The sequence below is a fragment of the Zeus faber genome (assembly GCF_960531495.2).
Source record: "Zeus faber genome assembly, chromosome: 15".
Lineage (NCBI taxonomy): Eukaryota > Metazoa > Chordata > Actinopteri > Zeiformes > Zeidae > Zeus > Zeus faber.
The window spans coordinates 19,859,773-19,874,571 of NC_137194.1; the positions used below are offsets into that span (position 1 = coordinate 19,859,773).

General features: G+C 47.7%; 2 protein-coding genes across 2 annotated transcripts; both read left to right on the forward strand.

Annotated features, from left to right (window-relative positions):
* Nucleotides 1–4,138: 4,138 nt before the first annotated feature.
* On the forward strand, nt 4,139–6,548 carry LOC307241245 (aquaporin-4; the record flags this gene model as incomplete). The annotated part of the gene is made up of 6 exons (XM_080015285.1): nt 4,139–4,147; nt 5,091–5,282; nt 5,428–5,589; nt 5,698–5,862; nt 6,164–6,244; nt 6,333–6,548. The coding sequence occupies 6 exons, from the start codon at nt 4,139–4,141 to the stop codon at nt 6,546–6,548; spliced, it is 825 nt and encodes a 274-aa protein (XP_079871411.1).
* Nucleotides 6,549–10,278: 3,730 nt separating this feature from the next.
* On the forward strand, nt 10,279–11,660 carry mipb (major intrinsic protein of lens fiber b; the record flags this gene model as incomplete). The annotated part of the gene is made up of 4 exons (XM_080014838.1): nt 10,279–10,638; nt 10,998–11,162; nt 11,281–11,361; nt 11,475–11,660. 4 exons carry the CDS (start codon nt 10,279–10,281, stop codon nt 11,658–11,660), a joined length of 792 nt encoding a protein of 263 aa, XP_079870964.1.
* Between the last annotated feature and the right edge of the window lie 3,139 nt (nt 11,661–14,799).

The window sequence follows — 14,799 nt, forward strand, 5'->3', positions numbered from 1 at the left end:
GCCCTGAAAACCCAAAACTGGTGAACCCTTCAAAAGCTGGCAGTTTGGGCCCTCGCTCACCAGTTCAATGGAAATGTAATGTAACGTGGTCTTACGCCTAGAAGTCTCTTTTTTTTTGTTTTGTTTGTTTCCCTTCTTTTTTTAAATTTTTTTTTTTTATGTTTTGCTCAATATATTTTTATTATATATTCTATATATATTATATATATTATATATATAAATAAAGATGACTATAGCTGGGATTATTTAATAGCAATAGCGTGTAGTGAACGTGTACAGGCAACAAAATAGAGACGTCTAGATGATTTACAAAAAGGCCAGTTAAATCTAAACGGAGGCGTGTTTCTTCCTCAACCGTCACGTTCGTAGACTTATAACCTCCACGTTAACTCGTGCACGTGCGCACATACACACTTGAACACACGCACACACACATACACACACACACACACACACACACACACACTGCTGCTGTGTGAAGGACACTGGTTTAGATCAACTGGAGGGTACAATGTGTCAATATGTGTTAGGTTCTTATTAATGTATTTTACTGTTTCCCCTTTGAGTCTGCAGGTTACATTACTCTCAACGGGACTGAAGTGAAGCTGCCACCTTTAAAAAAAAAAACAAAAAAAAAAAAAAAAAGTCTCCATTTGCAAAGCAGGAGGTGCAGGCAAGCATCTGGCGAGATAATCCATTTTCACACCTAAAAGACGTTCAGCTCGACCAACGTAGCTCAGTCATTTCGTAAAAAGGATTTGACTGATAGAAGGCGCGTAGGTGACCGGAGCCCGTTTATGGTCAACTACAATTTTGCAAAGGGGCCTTTCACACTGAAGTCACACAAACTCCGCCTTCCCTGTATTGTTTTACATTCCTTTTCAGTTGTTTTTGAATTTTCTTGTTTCTTCTTTTGTTTTTTAATTTAAATTTGTAATAATTTACTAGGGCCAATGTGCATGTTGCACAGCATGGTTGGTGTGCTATGAAGGCGACAGGATGACTCCACAACCTGGGTTGTATTTAAGCTAGTTTCTTACACTGAAATAAAAACCGATTCATAGGAAGTGCGCTTTGATGTTCCTGGTTACACATAAAGGGACGGCTCCGTTTTACAAAAAAAGAGAATAAGACCTTAAAATTACAAAAAAAAAAAAATAATAATAATAATGTGGTGTTAAGTGAATTTTTAATAATGTACAGTTTTGGTGACTTTAAATTTGTTCCTTTCTATATTTTTAGGACCAATTTATCATTTTTAAGAGGAGTTATTACAAGAATATGTTGTATCCAGGTGATGTAACACGTGTGCATCTGTAGAATGTACTGTGAGTTGAATAAAAACCACATCTAGTAGATTATTCTTTGTACATGTTTTCTCCCGCCCCCCGAATTAGCTGCATTCCTGCAGTCGAAGGCTGCATTAAGTGCCTTGTCTTTTTACAAAGCAAGACTTGTTTTGGCCGTACACTTAAAATAGATGCATTGCAGTGGAAAACAAAAAAACAAATGTTTGCAGTAATCAAAGTGTTTAATCCTAACAAATACTGGAATCCCCTTCATGTGTGTCTTAAACTCTGTGGACGCAGTGAATGAAACTTGTCTTATCTAGAAGATTAGAAAATGTCCGGCTTTACACTTGAACGCATCATTTATTGAGTTGTTGACAAAGCGGAACCTGCTCGGCTCATAAGAGCTTCGCTACTATGAATGGCTCAAAACACAAAAAGATCAATTGATTTGCTGAGGACACATCCTACAATACTATGAAATTACGTGACGGCAAAATGTTATCGATGACTAGTTCAACAGGCAACTGGCTTCCACCGTCAAATTCACTTGACAGTGAATTTTTTTTTTTTTTGCAACGAAAACGCCAGACAACCTGTAGTTGAATCTACCCAGGGAGACTTTCCAGTCGTAAGCGGCACAACTTCTTGTTTCTAGTCTGTCACATTAGCATCTATAGCCAAAGTAATTTATTTTGCGGAACATAAAATAACTGAAAACCTGCTGAAATGCAGGGCTTGTGTAATTTTTTTTTTTACCTGGAATAAGAGAAATAATTTGAGCTTTCCCATTCTCGAAAAGGAGTTTTTATTGTTCTAATTTCTGAAGCTAAAACTTTTGCCCCATTGCACTGCATTCAAGCAGAATGAGAAGCTGCATCAGAGTGGTGAGTTTCTCAATAGTAAAGCGTTCCGCAAGGTTGTGCCATGACCAGTTCCAAATGATGGGAGCCAACATTTTAAGACCAGGATTAAAACATTGCGAACCTATCCTTTACGTCTTTGTTATTTTTATTTTATTTTATTGTTTTTTTACCTCAAACCCAATATACATACAGTATAACACATTAACAAAAACATGATTATGCGCAAGACGGAAGCGTGCGGAAGGACGGTGCCGCGGCTCTGTGCCTTCTGTCCAGGGCACATGGTGCGTGGGGAGCTCCAGCCTTCAGGAGCAGCTGCTGCTCTGTGATTGGGGCACGACGGCGGGATGAGAGGGCGCACTTAGCCACTGCTGCGGGACTCCAAGGGAAACTTCCAACGCTTTGATGTGGATGGACGGGATCTGAGGGATCCGTACCTCTCCCCACTTCTCTTTAACCCCCCCCCCCCCCCGCTCACCACCATTTCTCTTATCTTTTTCTCTCTAAAAATCCCTTAGTCGCCACTTTGCGTGCGTGTGTGTGTGTGTGTGTGATTGTGTCACTGTCAGCACTCTTGAGAGTAGGTGGCTGAAAACTCCCCACGCCAGCGGGTTCCACTGTGCCCCCCACCCGCCCCCACCCCGGCCCCCCGCCCCAACCCACCCATCTCACCCCAAACAGTTGTGCTTAGCTCCACAAAAGGGGGGATAACAGTTGCTATGGAGGGGGGTAATCCACGGCATAATGGGGCACGCTAACTCTCTCCCCAGCCAGTTCATTCTGGACCCAGACTGTTAGAATGATGGTCCCTGGTGCCTGGAGGGTCAGAGGACATACTGTAGACCCCCCCCCCCCATCTCTAAAACACCTTGACATCACATCAGACTCCAGTTTGGGCAGCACCGTTGTTATTCCCACATTGCAACAATATTAGGATAACATCACACCTGGAATGGACCTTTGTGCTACATCACACTATATTACATGTATTGACATTTGTTGTCCCGCAAATGAACATCAGCAACAATAATCAGAGACAAAATCAGGACGATACAAAGTCGAGTCACGTCACACTTCATTTATAAAGCGCATTTCATACCAGGGCGACACGATGCGCTTTACAGAGAGCGAAGCAAATTATTGGATTGACACGTTCTGTAATGCTGTTGCGATTGCACATCATAACCACACCGCTGCCACTACCTGTACTTACTTTAGTGTAACGTTGGCCTCATTGTTATCTTATCTTATCGGGGCTCCAATTGGACGCAACAGAAACGCTCCACGTTAAATCGCCAAGCGTGAAAGCTCGAGGTTCCTTCCTTTTTTTTTAAAATTCGAAACAGAGGACTTCACAAGGCGCGTTTGTGTTTTTTTATATCAAAGCACCCACAGATGCGACAACACAATGGGGTGCCATGGCAACCACATAATGAGAGAGGCTGTACCCATGGGGATTCAAGCAGCGCCCGACAAGTAGTTGATCAGAATGAAAGAAAAAAAAAAAAAAGATTGGATCACCGGATCAAGCTTTAACTCTTTGCTTTACGATATCAAAATAACGTGCAGATGGGGTTTTTTCTGACCTTGGCTTTCTCACCTCTACCCCCGTGGCTTGTCCGTTTATTCTGAATCCCTCTTAAGAAACGCTCGCCGGCGTCACCTGTAATTCTGAACGTCTTTCGAAAAGATCTCCGGCTCTCCCCACTCCTGTGACGGCTCCGTCCTCCTCTAATCGATATGAAAACCACCCAGAGCAGCTGCGATAGGGGCGAGGACGCTCGAGGCGTGCAGAAGAACTGGGGTCAGCCCGGGGGGGAGGAGGGTTTACCGGACCGGGGGTTAGAATGTCTCCCGATGAGGTCTGTCGGACAGCGTTTGTGTCCCTCGCTCTGGGGAACGGTCGCTCGTCATGCTTATTTTGCAAGATCAAGTGTCTCAAAACGCTATTTACACGCTGCGATTCAAAATCAAACCCGCTCCATGGCGGAGGTGGGTGGAGGGAGAGACACCGGGCGTGACCTTTAAGGCGTCTTTTAAGGGTCTTACGGGAAGAAGGAGAGGGAGAAGGCGCGTTGCTCTGTCGCCGTCGTGGTTCGCCGCAGAGGCCCTGATCTGATCTGATCTGGAGAGTGAAGCTGAGGAGGTGGAGGTGGAGGTGGAGGAGGGAGAGAGGTGGAGAGGGAGAGAGGGGGAGAGGGAGAGAGGGAGGAGGCTGTTCTCATCAAAAGGACCTCTCAGGCACTCCTCCAGGAGGTGATGAACCATTTAGCAGAGGGACCACAAGACCCTCAGACGGCCGGACGGACTGACAAAGAGACAGACAGTGAGACAGACAGACAGACAGACAGACAGACAGACAGACAGACGGACCGACGGGCACCCAAACAACCGTGGAGATTGACGGGTTTGAAGACGTCGAGGGTCCAAGAAGATAGTGAGGAAAGCAATTTGGCCGTAAATGACTTTGCGTGAGGTAAGCTGCTCTTTTAACTGCTTCACCTTTTCACCGGAGGTTAATGTTCCGTCGCGAACCTGTGAAGTCGAGCTGGGTCAAGCTAACGACACCGCGTCAACCAGGAGGGGTTTTGTGTGATTAAAAAAAAACAGACGATCAGACTTTCCCCGACAGGTTTGAGATTATGTTGACTCGTAAAATGTCTAGAACCTGTTGATTTTGGACCAGTTACTGAAATATAGTTGAATGAAGGGGCGTTAAGGCTCATCTTCTCTGAGCTCCTGCGGCTTAGACTGTGCGTCATCTTGGCGAATTTCAGATGAATATACGTTTTAAACATGTATTTTTTTTAAAACGACAGAGGAAACTGAAATAATTGAATATGTTACACATTCATTTCATACACGAAGCCATTTGCAAATGCTAAATTTAGCCTTTCTTCTCAACCCCCACCCCCCACCCCTCGCCTCCGAGAAGCTACGCAGTCGGCAGTTTTGGCGTGCCGTGCTGGCAGAAGTGCTTGGCACCCTGGTGCTTGTGAGCACCATGCTCGGGGCCTCTGTGCCTGGCCCTGGAGAGGCCCCTGGGGGACCCCTGTACCCTGCGCTGGCGATAGGTGTGGTGATTGTCGCACTGAGTCACTGTTTCGGAGAGATCAGCGGGGCACAGGTGAGTGCACTCAGGTCTTACCTTTGCCTTTTATTGCTCGACTGCCACCATATCTGGGAACATATTTGGAACCCAATTGTGGATGAATTATTGTTAACCCCTTCCTCGACACCTCGACACGGATGCCCCTCTGTTCCCCATCCAGGTGAACCCTGCTGTGACTCTGTCACTCTTGGCGACAAAGAAGATGGATCTTTTAAGGGCCCTTCTTTACATTGCCGCCCAGTGCCTCGGGGCATCTCTGGGGGCCGGCGCCCTCTACTTGGCCCTACCGCGTAAAACCACCGCAGACTACTTCCTCAACAGGGTCAGTCCTGGCTTTGAACTTCGGTGAAACTGGATAATTTGCGCTTTCCCTTCCTTTCGGCTGTCTTTCCCTGATTCTTCCTCTCCCTCGTCCGCTCACCCTTCTCAGGTGCCCATGGAGGTGAACGCGGCCCAGGCTCTGGGGATGGAGGTCCTGTGCACCTTCCAGATGGTCTTCACCGTGTTTTCAGTGGAGGACCAGCGGCGCAGGGAGTGCCCTGAACCGGGGAATATTGCCATCGGGTTTGCCCACACCGCCGGGGTTCTGATCGGGGTAAGGCTGATGGGCATTCAGAAGACACTATACTCCAGGAGCATGGGAATGGCCAATCATCTGTAGACCGGGAAGATTTAAAGGTGGTATGTCCTGTCTACTACCTGCCCAATTCCCTATTTAGGGTTAGGGTAAGGGTGAGGGGTAGGGCTGGGGTTGGGGTTAAGTTGAAGGCTACGGGTTGGGGTTAAAGTTTCCCAATTGGATAAAAGACACAGTTTTAGAATGGCCTCACACTGATGAGTCGTCAAACTTGCTGAATGATGATAAATGGTATAATCGTGTCTTTTTATCCCGTCAGGCAAGGTTCTCGGGCGCGAGCATGAACCCGGCGCGTGCTCTGGGTCCGGCTATCATCGTCGGCTTCTGGGAAAGCCACTGGGTAAGATCTCAGGAGCACATAGAACCTCCAACTCCAACTTCTGATACTTTTCTCTTGCCCACCGGCTGTTTGTGTAACTCCCCGCCAGGTGTACTGGATCGGACCGGTGCTCGGTGCGGTGCTGGCCGGGGTCTCCCACGAGTTTTTGTTCGCGCCCAGCGCGTCTCGCCAGAAGCTGGTGGCCTGTCTCACCTGCAAGGATATCGAGATCGTGGAGACGGCCAGCGTGTCTCGGTCGTCGCTCTCCACCGTCACGCAGAACGCCATCAGAGCCAAGCAGCCAAACAAGCAGGAGAACAACTGAGCAGAGCAGGAACATACACACGGACACGTAAACACACACGGACACATTTACAGACACACTCCGACACACACCATACCATATTGTGAAATACATTGAAATACATTACCCTAACCCTAACCCTAACCCTAACCCATTGGTTGTTGTGGAGGGAACGGGTGAATAACTTTGATATTTTGATCACCCAGAGTGAGGGATGAGCCGGGTATCCCGTGGTCATATAAATGGACACATGTCTCATGTAAAAGTTGTATACAGTATTACCAATATAATGCCATGGGTGCAAACAACACAGTAGCAGTTTGGATAGATTTGGTGAAGTGACTGTTAAAGAACTGTGATAGTTTGACGATATATTCTGTATAACCGTTGTCATGTCGTTTTTGTATTTCTTTTTCTTTTTAGTCATACATGATTAAAAGCATAAAAAGCATAAACAAAGCATCAGTCTGGTGTCGTGCGATTTCTTTTCCCCAAATCGTTCTCCGTAGCTCTGCAGTGGCCAAAACAGCCATACTAAATAGACATTCTCCATAAAATGTGATTGAAATTTTTGCTTTTAATGTGAAGAATGACGAGATGCGAAACCGCTGTGGGAGCTTGATGTTGACGTTTCAGGCACTGATTGTAACTTTTTGAGGAGCCAGGGTTGGGGTTCGGGTTCGGGTTAGGTTGTTTGGGGAGAAGCCTGCCCATTGCTGGGTGGAGAATGCACTCAACGCTGCTATACTGGAGGTTCCCCTCTTCACACAATTTAACAGAATTGGCACAAGGCGTTTTAAAGAAAAAAAAAAACCAACTAGTCGGGGGTCTGGAGGGCAGGTGTTGTTATGGGGTCCCTATAGTCTGATAATCGGACCGCCTGGTGTCCATCTAGCTGTTGTCGTTCTTCTTTCCGTGGCAGACCATCGGGCGTTGTATTGTAGGATTGAGGGAGGTCCCACGTTCTCCAAAATGGCTTGCCAGGGGGTTAGCGGTCGTCTTGTGGCGCCTTACATTGGATTTGTTGCGCGCATGTGCCCCACTTAATCCAATAAACACAGCTTTTGGCGTTGTGCAACGCTCCTCTTACTGGGGCATTATGCAGCTCCGGTCTGTTGATCGGATGCTGTCAGTCGTTAGGGTCAGTGGTGGATGGTACGTGGGCATGTTTGAAAAGGATCAGGCTGAGGAAGCGCGATTCCGTGTTGCCTATTTTATGTTCGTCACTTCTCATTATCTGTCATATAAACCGTTTTTGTTGTTTTTGAGAAGGAATAGACCTTTATATACAGATAATTATGTCGAATCACATGATTGTGAAGGCTTTGAAATGTTAAAGAGGGCCCTGGCCTCTGTTGTGGGATGAATAGATCATTCCATCTGAGCTCGACCCATCATCCGTCTTTTCTCTCCCATTCACCGTCAAATGCTTTATACCTCTGTGGCGGCCATGCTTTAGTCCAGCTCCACACAGGCATCCACACGGAAAAAGCTTAGTAATTAGCAATTTATACAATGTGTTTGTGTCTGTGTAATTTGTTTTCTCGAGTGGGAGTGTGCCTCGCAGCACGCAATGGAAAAGCTCATACTCAGGATTGTTATTTATGGTGACAAAGTCATTTTCCTTCATGAAATCTATTCATATTTGTACTTTTTTAGATGTAAAGTAAATATTAAAAAATCGTCTCGTGAAATGTTAACTCTCTATGTTTTGATATGCTCAAAGTCTGTCATGTTGGAAACCCAGAAACTCTTACTCAAGTTTTCACAGTCTTTAGTGACAGAAAGTCTTTAATAATAAACAACGTTTGCCATCGGGATGGTGCATTGTGATTTTATCCTCTGGAAACAAACTCCCAACAGTGAAACATTGTTTGCTGGAGTATGCAGAGTTTACAAACAGGCATCGAACGCGCCTCATTTCACTTGTTCTTTAACTTTCCAATGGAAACACTTTCAATTAAATAAATCATCAACACCCCTGCGCACGCACGCACACACACACACACACACACACACACACACACACACACACTCAAACACACACAATAGCTATATAACGCTCGCAGTGTCGCCAGCAATTTGCATTGTGCGTGCGTGTGTGTATGTGTGTGTGTTTTTTCTAACATGTATAAAAGGGAGTTAAAACAGTGAGCTCAGCATTCTCCATTCAGCAGCGCCCCAACACAGGGAGGCCTCTCCACTGGTCAGCGCGATGCCCCGGTACTGGTCAATATCCCCCTACACCCCACCCACCCACCCACCCGACCCATCCGTCCAGCCCCCCCCCCCACACCCACCCCCACCCCCCTCGCCATCCTCCATCGCCCTACTGCACCCCCACCCCCCCGATCCCAAGCATCACGCCAAGAATTCCCGAGGCCTCGCTATTGTGCTGAAATCTGGAGAAACCAAATTCTCGCACCGATGGTCGTGTCGTTGGGCGCTTCGGCCCAAAATAGAGTTGTAACCGATAACACAGTCGCAACAGTAACAGTCACGGTTGGTAACGTTGTACACAACTGTGCGCGAGTTGAGGTTTTCCAGCGTAACCGAACCTGTGCGAGCGACGTGCTGGTTACCGCCACAATGGTTTTAACAAGGTCAGGCCTTTCAGTGTACGGGTCAGTTCAATGCCATTAGCTTTAGGCTCTTCCGTCCGGGGCCCCAAATGTGGATCTCAGTGGTGTGCATGTGTGTGTGCGTGTGCGTGTCGGTGTGTGTGCACGAGTGAGTGTGTGTGTGTGTGTGTGTGTCTGTGTGTGTGTGTGTGTGTGTGTGTGTGTGTGTCCTTGTGTGTGCATCCATGGACGTGTTTGTGCATGCACAAATGTTCTCTGTCCTCCCCATCAGCACTTGGTCTCCCAAGGTTATCAGAGTTATAAGAGTCAACGGACGACATACAGCCCAAAGAAATGAGAAACACAGACACCCAATCGTTTTGTCCTCCGCCCTGTCCCCAGTTGCGACATACGGTCTGTTATTTTTTTTTCTTCTATGACTCCCGCTCCATGATGTAAGAAAAATATCACAAAAAGCCACTATATCATCTTTCTAGTGCTTAGCCTCCCCCCATCACTCCTCATGGATTTCTGCTCGTCCCCCTTCTCTCTCTCTCTGTGACTCTCCTCTCATTCCCTCCCTCTCCACCAGTTTCGCTGTGTTGTGGGGGGGGGGGGGCACGTTTGTTTGATTTGGGATGTCCAGCATCACCCCCCCCACCCCCCCGGCCCCCGGCCCCCGGCCCTGCGGGGGGATTATGGCGTCACCTGGGGCCCCTGGGGGGTATTATAAAGCCCCCGTCTGGCCCTCTCCCCTCCGTCAGAGAAGCTAAAAGGTCCACAGGACACTCTGTCTTTCCCTGTCTCTTTAGAAGCACCCCTCTAGCACTGATGCACACCTCCTCTTGACAGTTCATCCAACCTGAGGTCTCCACTCCCACTCCACTGTCTCCCACCTATGTCTTTGCGACAAGCGGACGGGGTGGCAAGAGATTCGCAGCTGAGTTAAATTTACCGACCCGGCCCAACGGCAGAGATCCGTTGAGTGGATTGAGCGAAGCGTTTGAGTCAGCCGAGTCAGCTGACTGCGAAAGGGGGGATCGCATTTGTTTTTTGTTTTTTTTTGTTTTCTGTCGTAGCACTTGAAGAGTTCCGAAGGACCGAAAAAAACCCCGCACCCACGCCCGCAGATTGTTTTTTTTTTCCTCCGACTTTTTGTGCCGCGGGGAGCCTCCAAGAGAACGGTCGCCATGTGGGAGTTTCGGTCCATGAATTTTTGGCGGGCGGTCTTCGCCGAGTTCTTCGGGACCATGTTCTTTGTGTTCTTCGGCATGGGCGCCGCTCTGCGCTGGACCACCGGGCCTCACCATGTTCTGCATGTGGCCCTGTGCTTTGGGCTGGCAGCTGCGACCCTCATCCAATCCATCGGTCACATCAGCGGGGGCCACATTAACCCCGCTGTCACCTTCGCCTACCTGGTGGGTTCCCAGATGTCCCTCTTCCGTGCTGTCTTCTACATAGCCGCTCAGTGCCTGGGTGCCGTCGCTGGGGCCGCTGTGCTGTACGGGGTCACACCCACCAACATGAGAGGCAACATGGCCATGAACACGGTAAGGACCTACCAGAGCTGCGGATTCATTTGCCATCAGTGAAATTAATGTACGGTGATGTTAAAGTGTATATCAACATTTTAGTTTTTCCACATTAAATTAACTTTCCAATTGATACAGTTAGAAGGTGCTCCTCCAAATATGATGTTTACTTTTATTTGTGGCGGATTTGAGTCATTACACAGGTTTACCAAACCCTCAACCGATAACCCTCTCATAATATGCTCATATAAATCGTTTGCATGGTTAGGTGAAATTGACTAAGATAAGATAAAGAAAATCCATGGGCATAGAAAGTGCCCCTCACAACATGTACTCTGAAAAAAGCCTTATTTTTTGGATCATATCTGTGTCTCCAGTTGCAGCCCGGCATCAGCCTGGGAATGGGCACCACCGTGGAGGTGTTCCTCACCATGCAGCTCGTCATCTGCATCTTCGCCGTGACCGACGAGAGGAGGAACGGACGCCTGGGATCCGCTGCCCTCTCCATCGGCTTCTCCGTCACCGTCGGACACCTCATGGGGGTCGGAAACAAGAGCAGCCAGAAATAGACGCAAACACACAGACAGAGATACACGGATAGTGACCCCCTGAGCACACATACAAACAAATAAACAACAATGTCTCCTGACTGTGTTTCAGATGTACTACACCGGCGCTGGCATGAACCCTGCTCGCTCCTTCGCCCCCGCTGTGCTCTTCAGGAACTTCATCAACCACTGGGTAAGCACGCGGCAGCTCACACTCAACTGTGGTGTATAAACAGCTCCAGGGCATTATCATTTGTACTTTGAAATTAAAAGAGAGATGACGAAGACTACGTGTGTTTGCGACAGGTGTACTGGGTCGGACCCATGATCGGCGGCGCTATGGGCGCCCTCCTGTACGATTTCATGCTGTTCCCCCGCATGAGGGGTCTCTCCGAACGCCTGGCCACGCTGAAGGGCAGTCGACCCCCGGAGACCGAGAACCAGCAGGACACCCGCGGGGAGCCCATCGAGCTCAAGACGCAAGCCCTATAAACTCCTCGAGACTGGGGGGGTTGAGGGAGGAGGGACGAGGCCCTGTGTACGCCAAACTTCACCCACGCGGCCCCCCACCCCCCACAGCTACACCCCACCCCGCCCCAAACCCATCGCACCCCCACCCCCACTGCGACAACACCCGCAGAAGACCTCACTCATAGCTAGACAATCTGACGGAGCGCGCCAACCTGAGAGTCAACCGACCATGGGTTCTTTCGCCAAAATTCTAAAGGCTTGGGTAGATGCAGAAGCTAAGGTCTGTACATAGCAAACATCTACTAAATGAGATTGTTTTTTTTCGGCCAGATCATTTCCGCAGCGAATACCAAGTGGAAGCATTTCCACTTCATTTCAAGGCTGATTGAGGCTTGGTTATTTTTTACTGCGGTCATTTATATGGTAGAACAAAACATTTTCATTCGAGTCAGCCACAGATATTATTTTATGGATCTAACCAAAACCCAACGGGAAAAAATGAAGTTCCGGCGAGAGAACCCGCGGTTTAAAGACGTCTCTATCTCGGCCTGTAGAAGTGAAAACGATCGACAACACTTAAAAAAAAAAAAAACACACAGGCGCGGACAGACTGAGACGGGCTCCACCGCCTTCAGCCTGGACGTGCGACAAGCCTCCTCTCCCCCTCTGATCCTCACTCTGTATCCTGAACTGGAGATGTGTGTTTTTGATAAATGGCAGCCACATCCTGCGCCAACTGCCCGCTAGTCTCCCCCCGTGTGTTTACTCCTCCAAACTGGCTTCAAAACCGCGGCTTCCACTCAGACCAGAGCGAGGCCTGCTCAGACCTGGTATTCAGCACAGAGGTTGGGGGGGTTGGGGTGGGCGGGGGTGGGTGTTAGGGTGGGGCGTAGTTGGGGATGGTGGATATATGGGCGGGGTAATGAGCAGCTTAGGTTGAGGTCGGGGGGGAAGTTGGCTAGAAGGGGTCAGGGGTCACACTCCGGGTTTGTAGTCGTTTGTAAACATGAGTTAGACCGATGACGATGGGCATGCTGTTCACTAATCACACAAATTTATCGCTCCACTTATTTATTTTCTCAGTTTCATTTTCTCTGCACTTCAAACATAAGAGGTGCATGTATGATGCCATTATATTATAACAGGGTTTCATTTTTCAAATCACTACATTTTATCTGTGTGTGCGCGCGTTTGTGCGTGTGCGTGTGAATACTTTTAAAGTATTTGTGAGAGTGTGTGTGTGTGTGTGTGTGTGTGTGTGTGTGTGTGTGTGTGTGTGTGTGTGTGTGTGTGTGTGTGTGTGTGCGTGTGTGTGACGGCGGTGTGAGTGAGTGTGTGTGTGTGTGCGTGGCACGAGTGCTTGCCTGTACGGAAGGACATGTGACTAGGTCCGTCGGTGGATGTGTGTTAGAAACCTTTGAGTTCGCAGGAACAATCCATTTTATTTTGTTTTATTTTCATTACCACTCTCCTGTTCGTTCAATGGCTATGTTTGAATTGTGTCATCCGTTTTTAAAACATTATCACTATCCTCCCCTCACTGTGGTGTTTGCTACGATAGTCATTTTTACACAAACCATCTGCTTTTTCGTTCTAATCAGCACAATCCAAAGGAAGTGACGTATCCCAGACTTTGAGCCTGCTCTGCTCGCCGCAGATGGGCTGTGCAAGTTTTACATTGAGTCTTTTATTATTTGAACCTTACTGGGAGCACGATGCAGTTTCAACGATATTTAAATCACAATAAACGTAAAAAAATGTATACAACGCGTGTGTCTTTTGCGTTCCCTCAAATATACCAAATGGTTGCTTTGAGCTTATTTCATACTGTATAAAAACTGGGTGCGGCGTCAGCTGTCGGTTTCTGCAGAGACGTTTTAATGCCTGGAGTTTGGCTTTACGCTCTCGCCGCACTCCTGGCAGGATGGGGCCAGAACGTCTACGCTTGGGAAGTGTGGCGCCGTCCTACCATGCGCACAGGCGGTCTTACCACATGGCTTAGTTCGGGCAACTGCCTGCAGCCTCGTGCGCTGGGGGTTCCTCCTGAATTTGTGTGGATTTCCTGCCTGTTTGTTTTCCCTTGTCACTGCAGCGACAGGCGCCGTGCATCACTCACATCCCATTAGAATTAGAATGAGAAGAGAAGGCCCTCAGAGGACGTTCAGAGTGGACGCGGACATGGTGGGCGGAGGAGAGGGGACGCGCACTTTTGGTGTTGGGGCCGAGTGATGGGTGGGCTCGCGGGGCTTGTTTTATTTTAGCCCATGAGTACAACACAAGTTCAAGTTCAAGAGGTTATTTGTCATGTACATGATTGACGATTGTGATTACGCACAATAAGCTCTATTAGCTCTAAAAATACAAGAAATACTCAAATGTGCTTAATCGACACGGGGCGCTTGCGCAGGGTGGCCGCAAGGGGCGGCGCCACAATCGCGATTCTGGGTTCTATAATTAGATAATGGAATTAATTAATTGTCTGTGTTGTATTAAATATGCATTTAAATCCTCCTAAATGAACCTTACCTTAACTTACCTCCAGTACTTACCTCACAGGGTATGAGCCCTGGCATGTCACAAAGCATATAAGTCCTTGGAAAGCACAGACCAAATTCAAATTCAGACATGTACGTTGTCTTATTTCATGACATAAGGTAATTCAATCAGGTCAATAAGCAAAAGTAACAATAAACTTGTTACACGGCACTACAAGGATCATCCTCAGTACCAAACCTAGTCTAATAAATGACATTATTATACCGTTTAATATGGGGGACGTTTTAAAATGGGATATTATGATATAATATTGTAATTGATATTGAATAAAATGACCCATTATTGCTGAGATAACATATATTCCTCCATATATAGTCCTAAAACATATCAAACACAATACCCAAAACGGGTATTAAATAATGTAAAGCCTAAAACTGTTACAGGCTCGAGTGCTGATTTTGAAGTCCTGTTCCTGGAATCTAATGATTGGAGGAAACGACCAGGCTTCACAAGGCTCAGTGGTTGAAGGAGATTAGCTGTTGGGGGAGAACTTCAGTGCGTCGGGACTCGAGGGTTGGATGCCAGGTGCCAGGTGGTCTTTTGAAAGCTGGCAACACAAATGCACGTTTAAAAGAGAGCAGGGGCCTGGAGAGCAGGGCTGAGC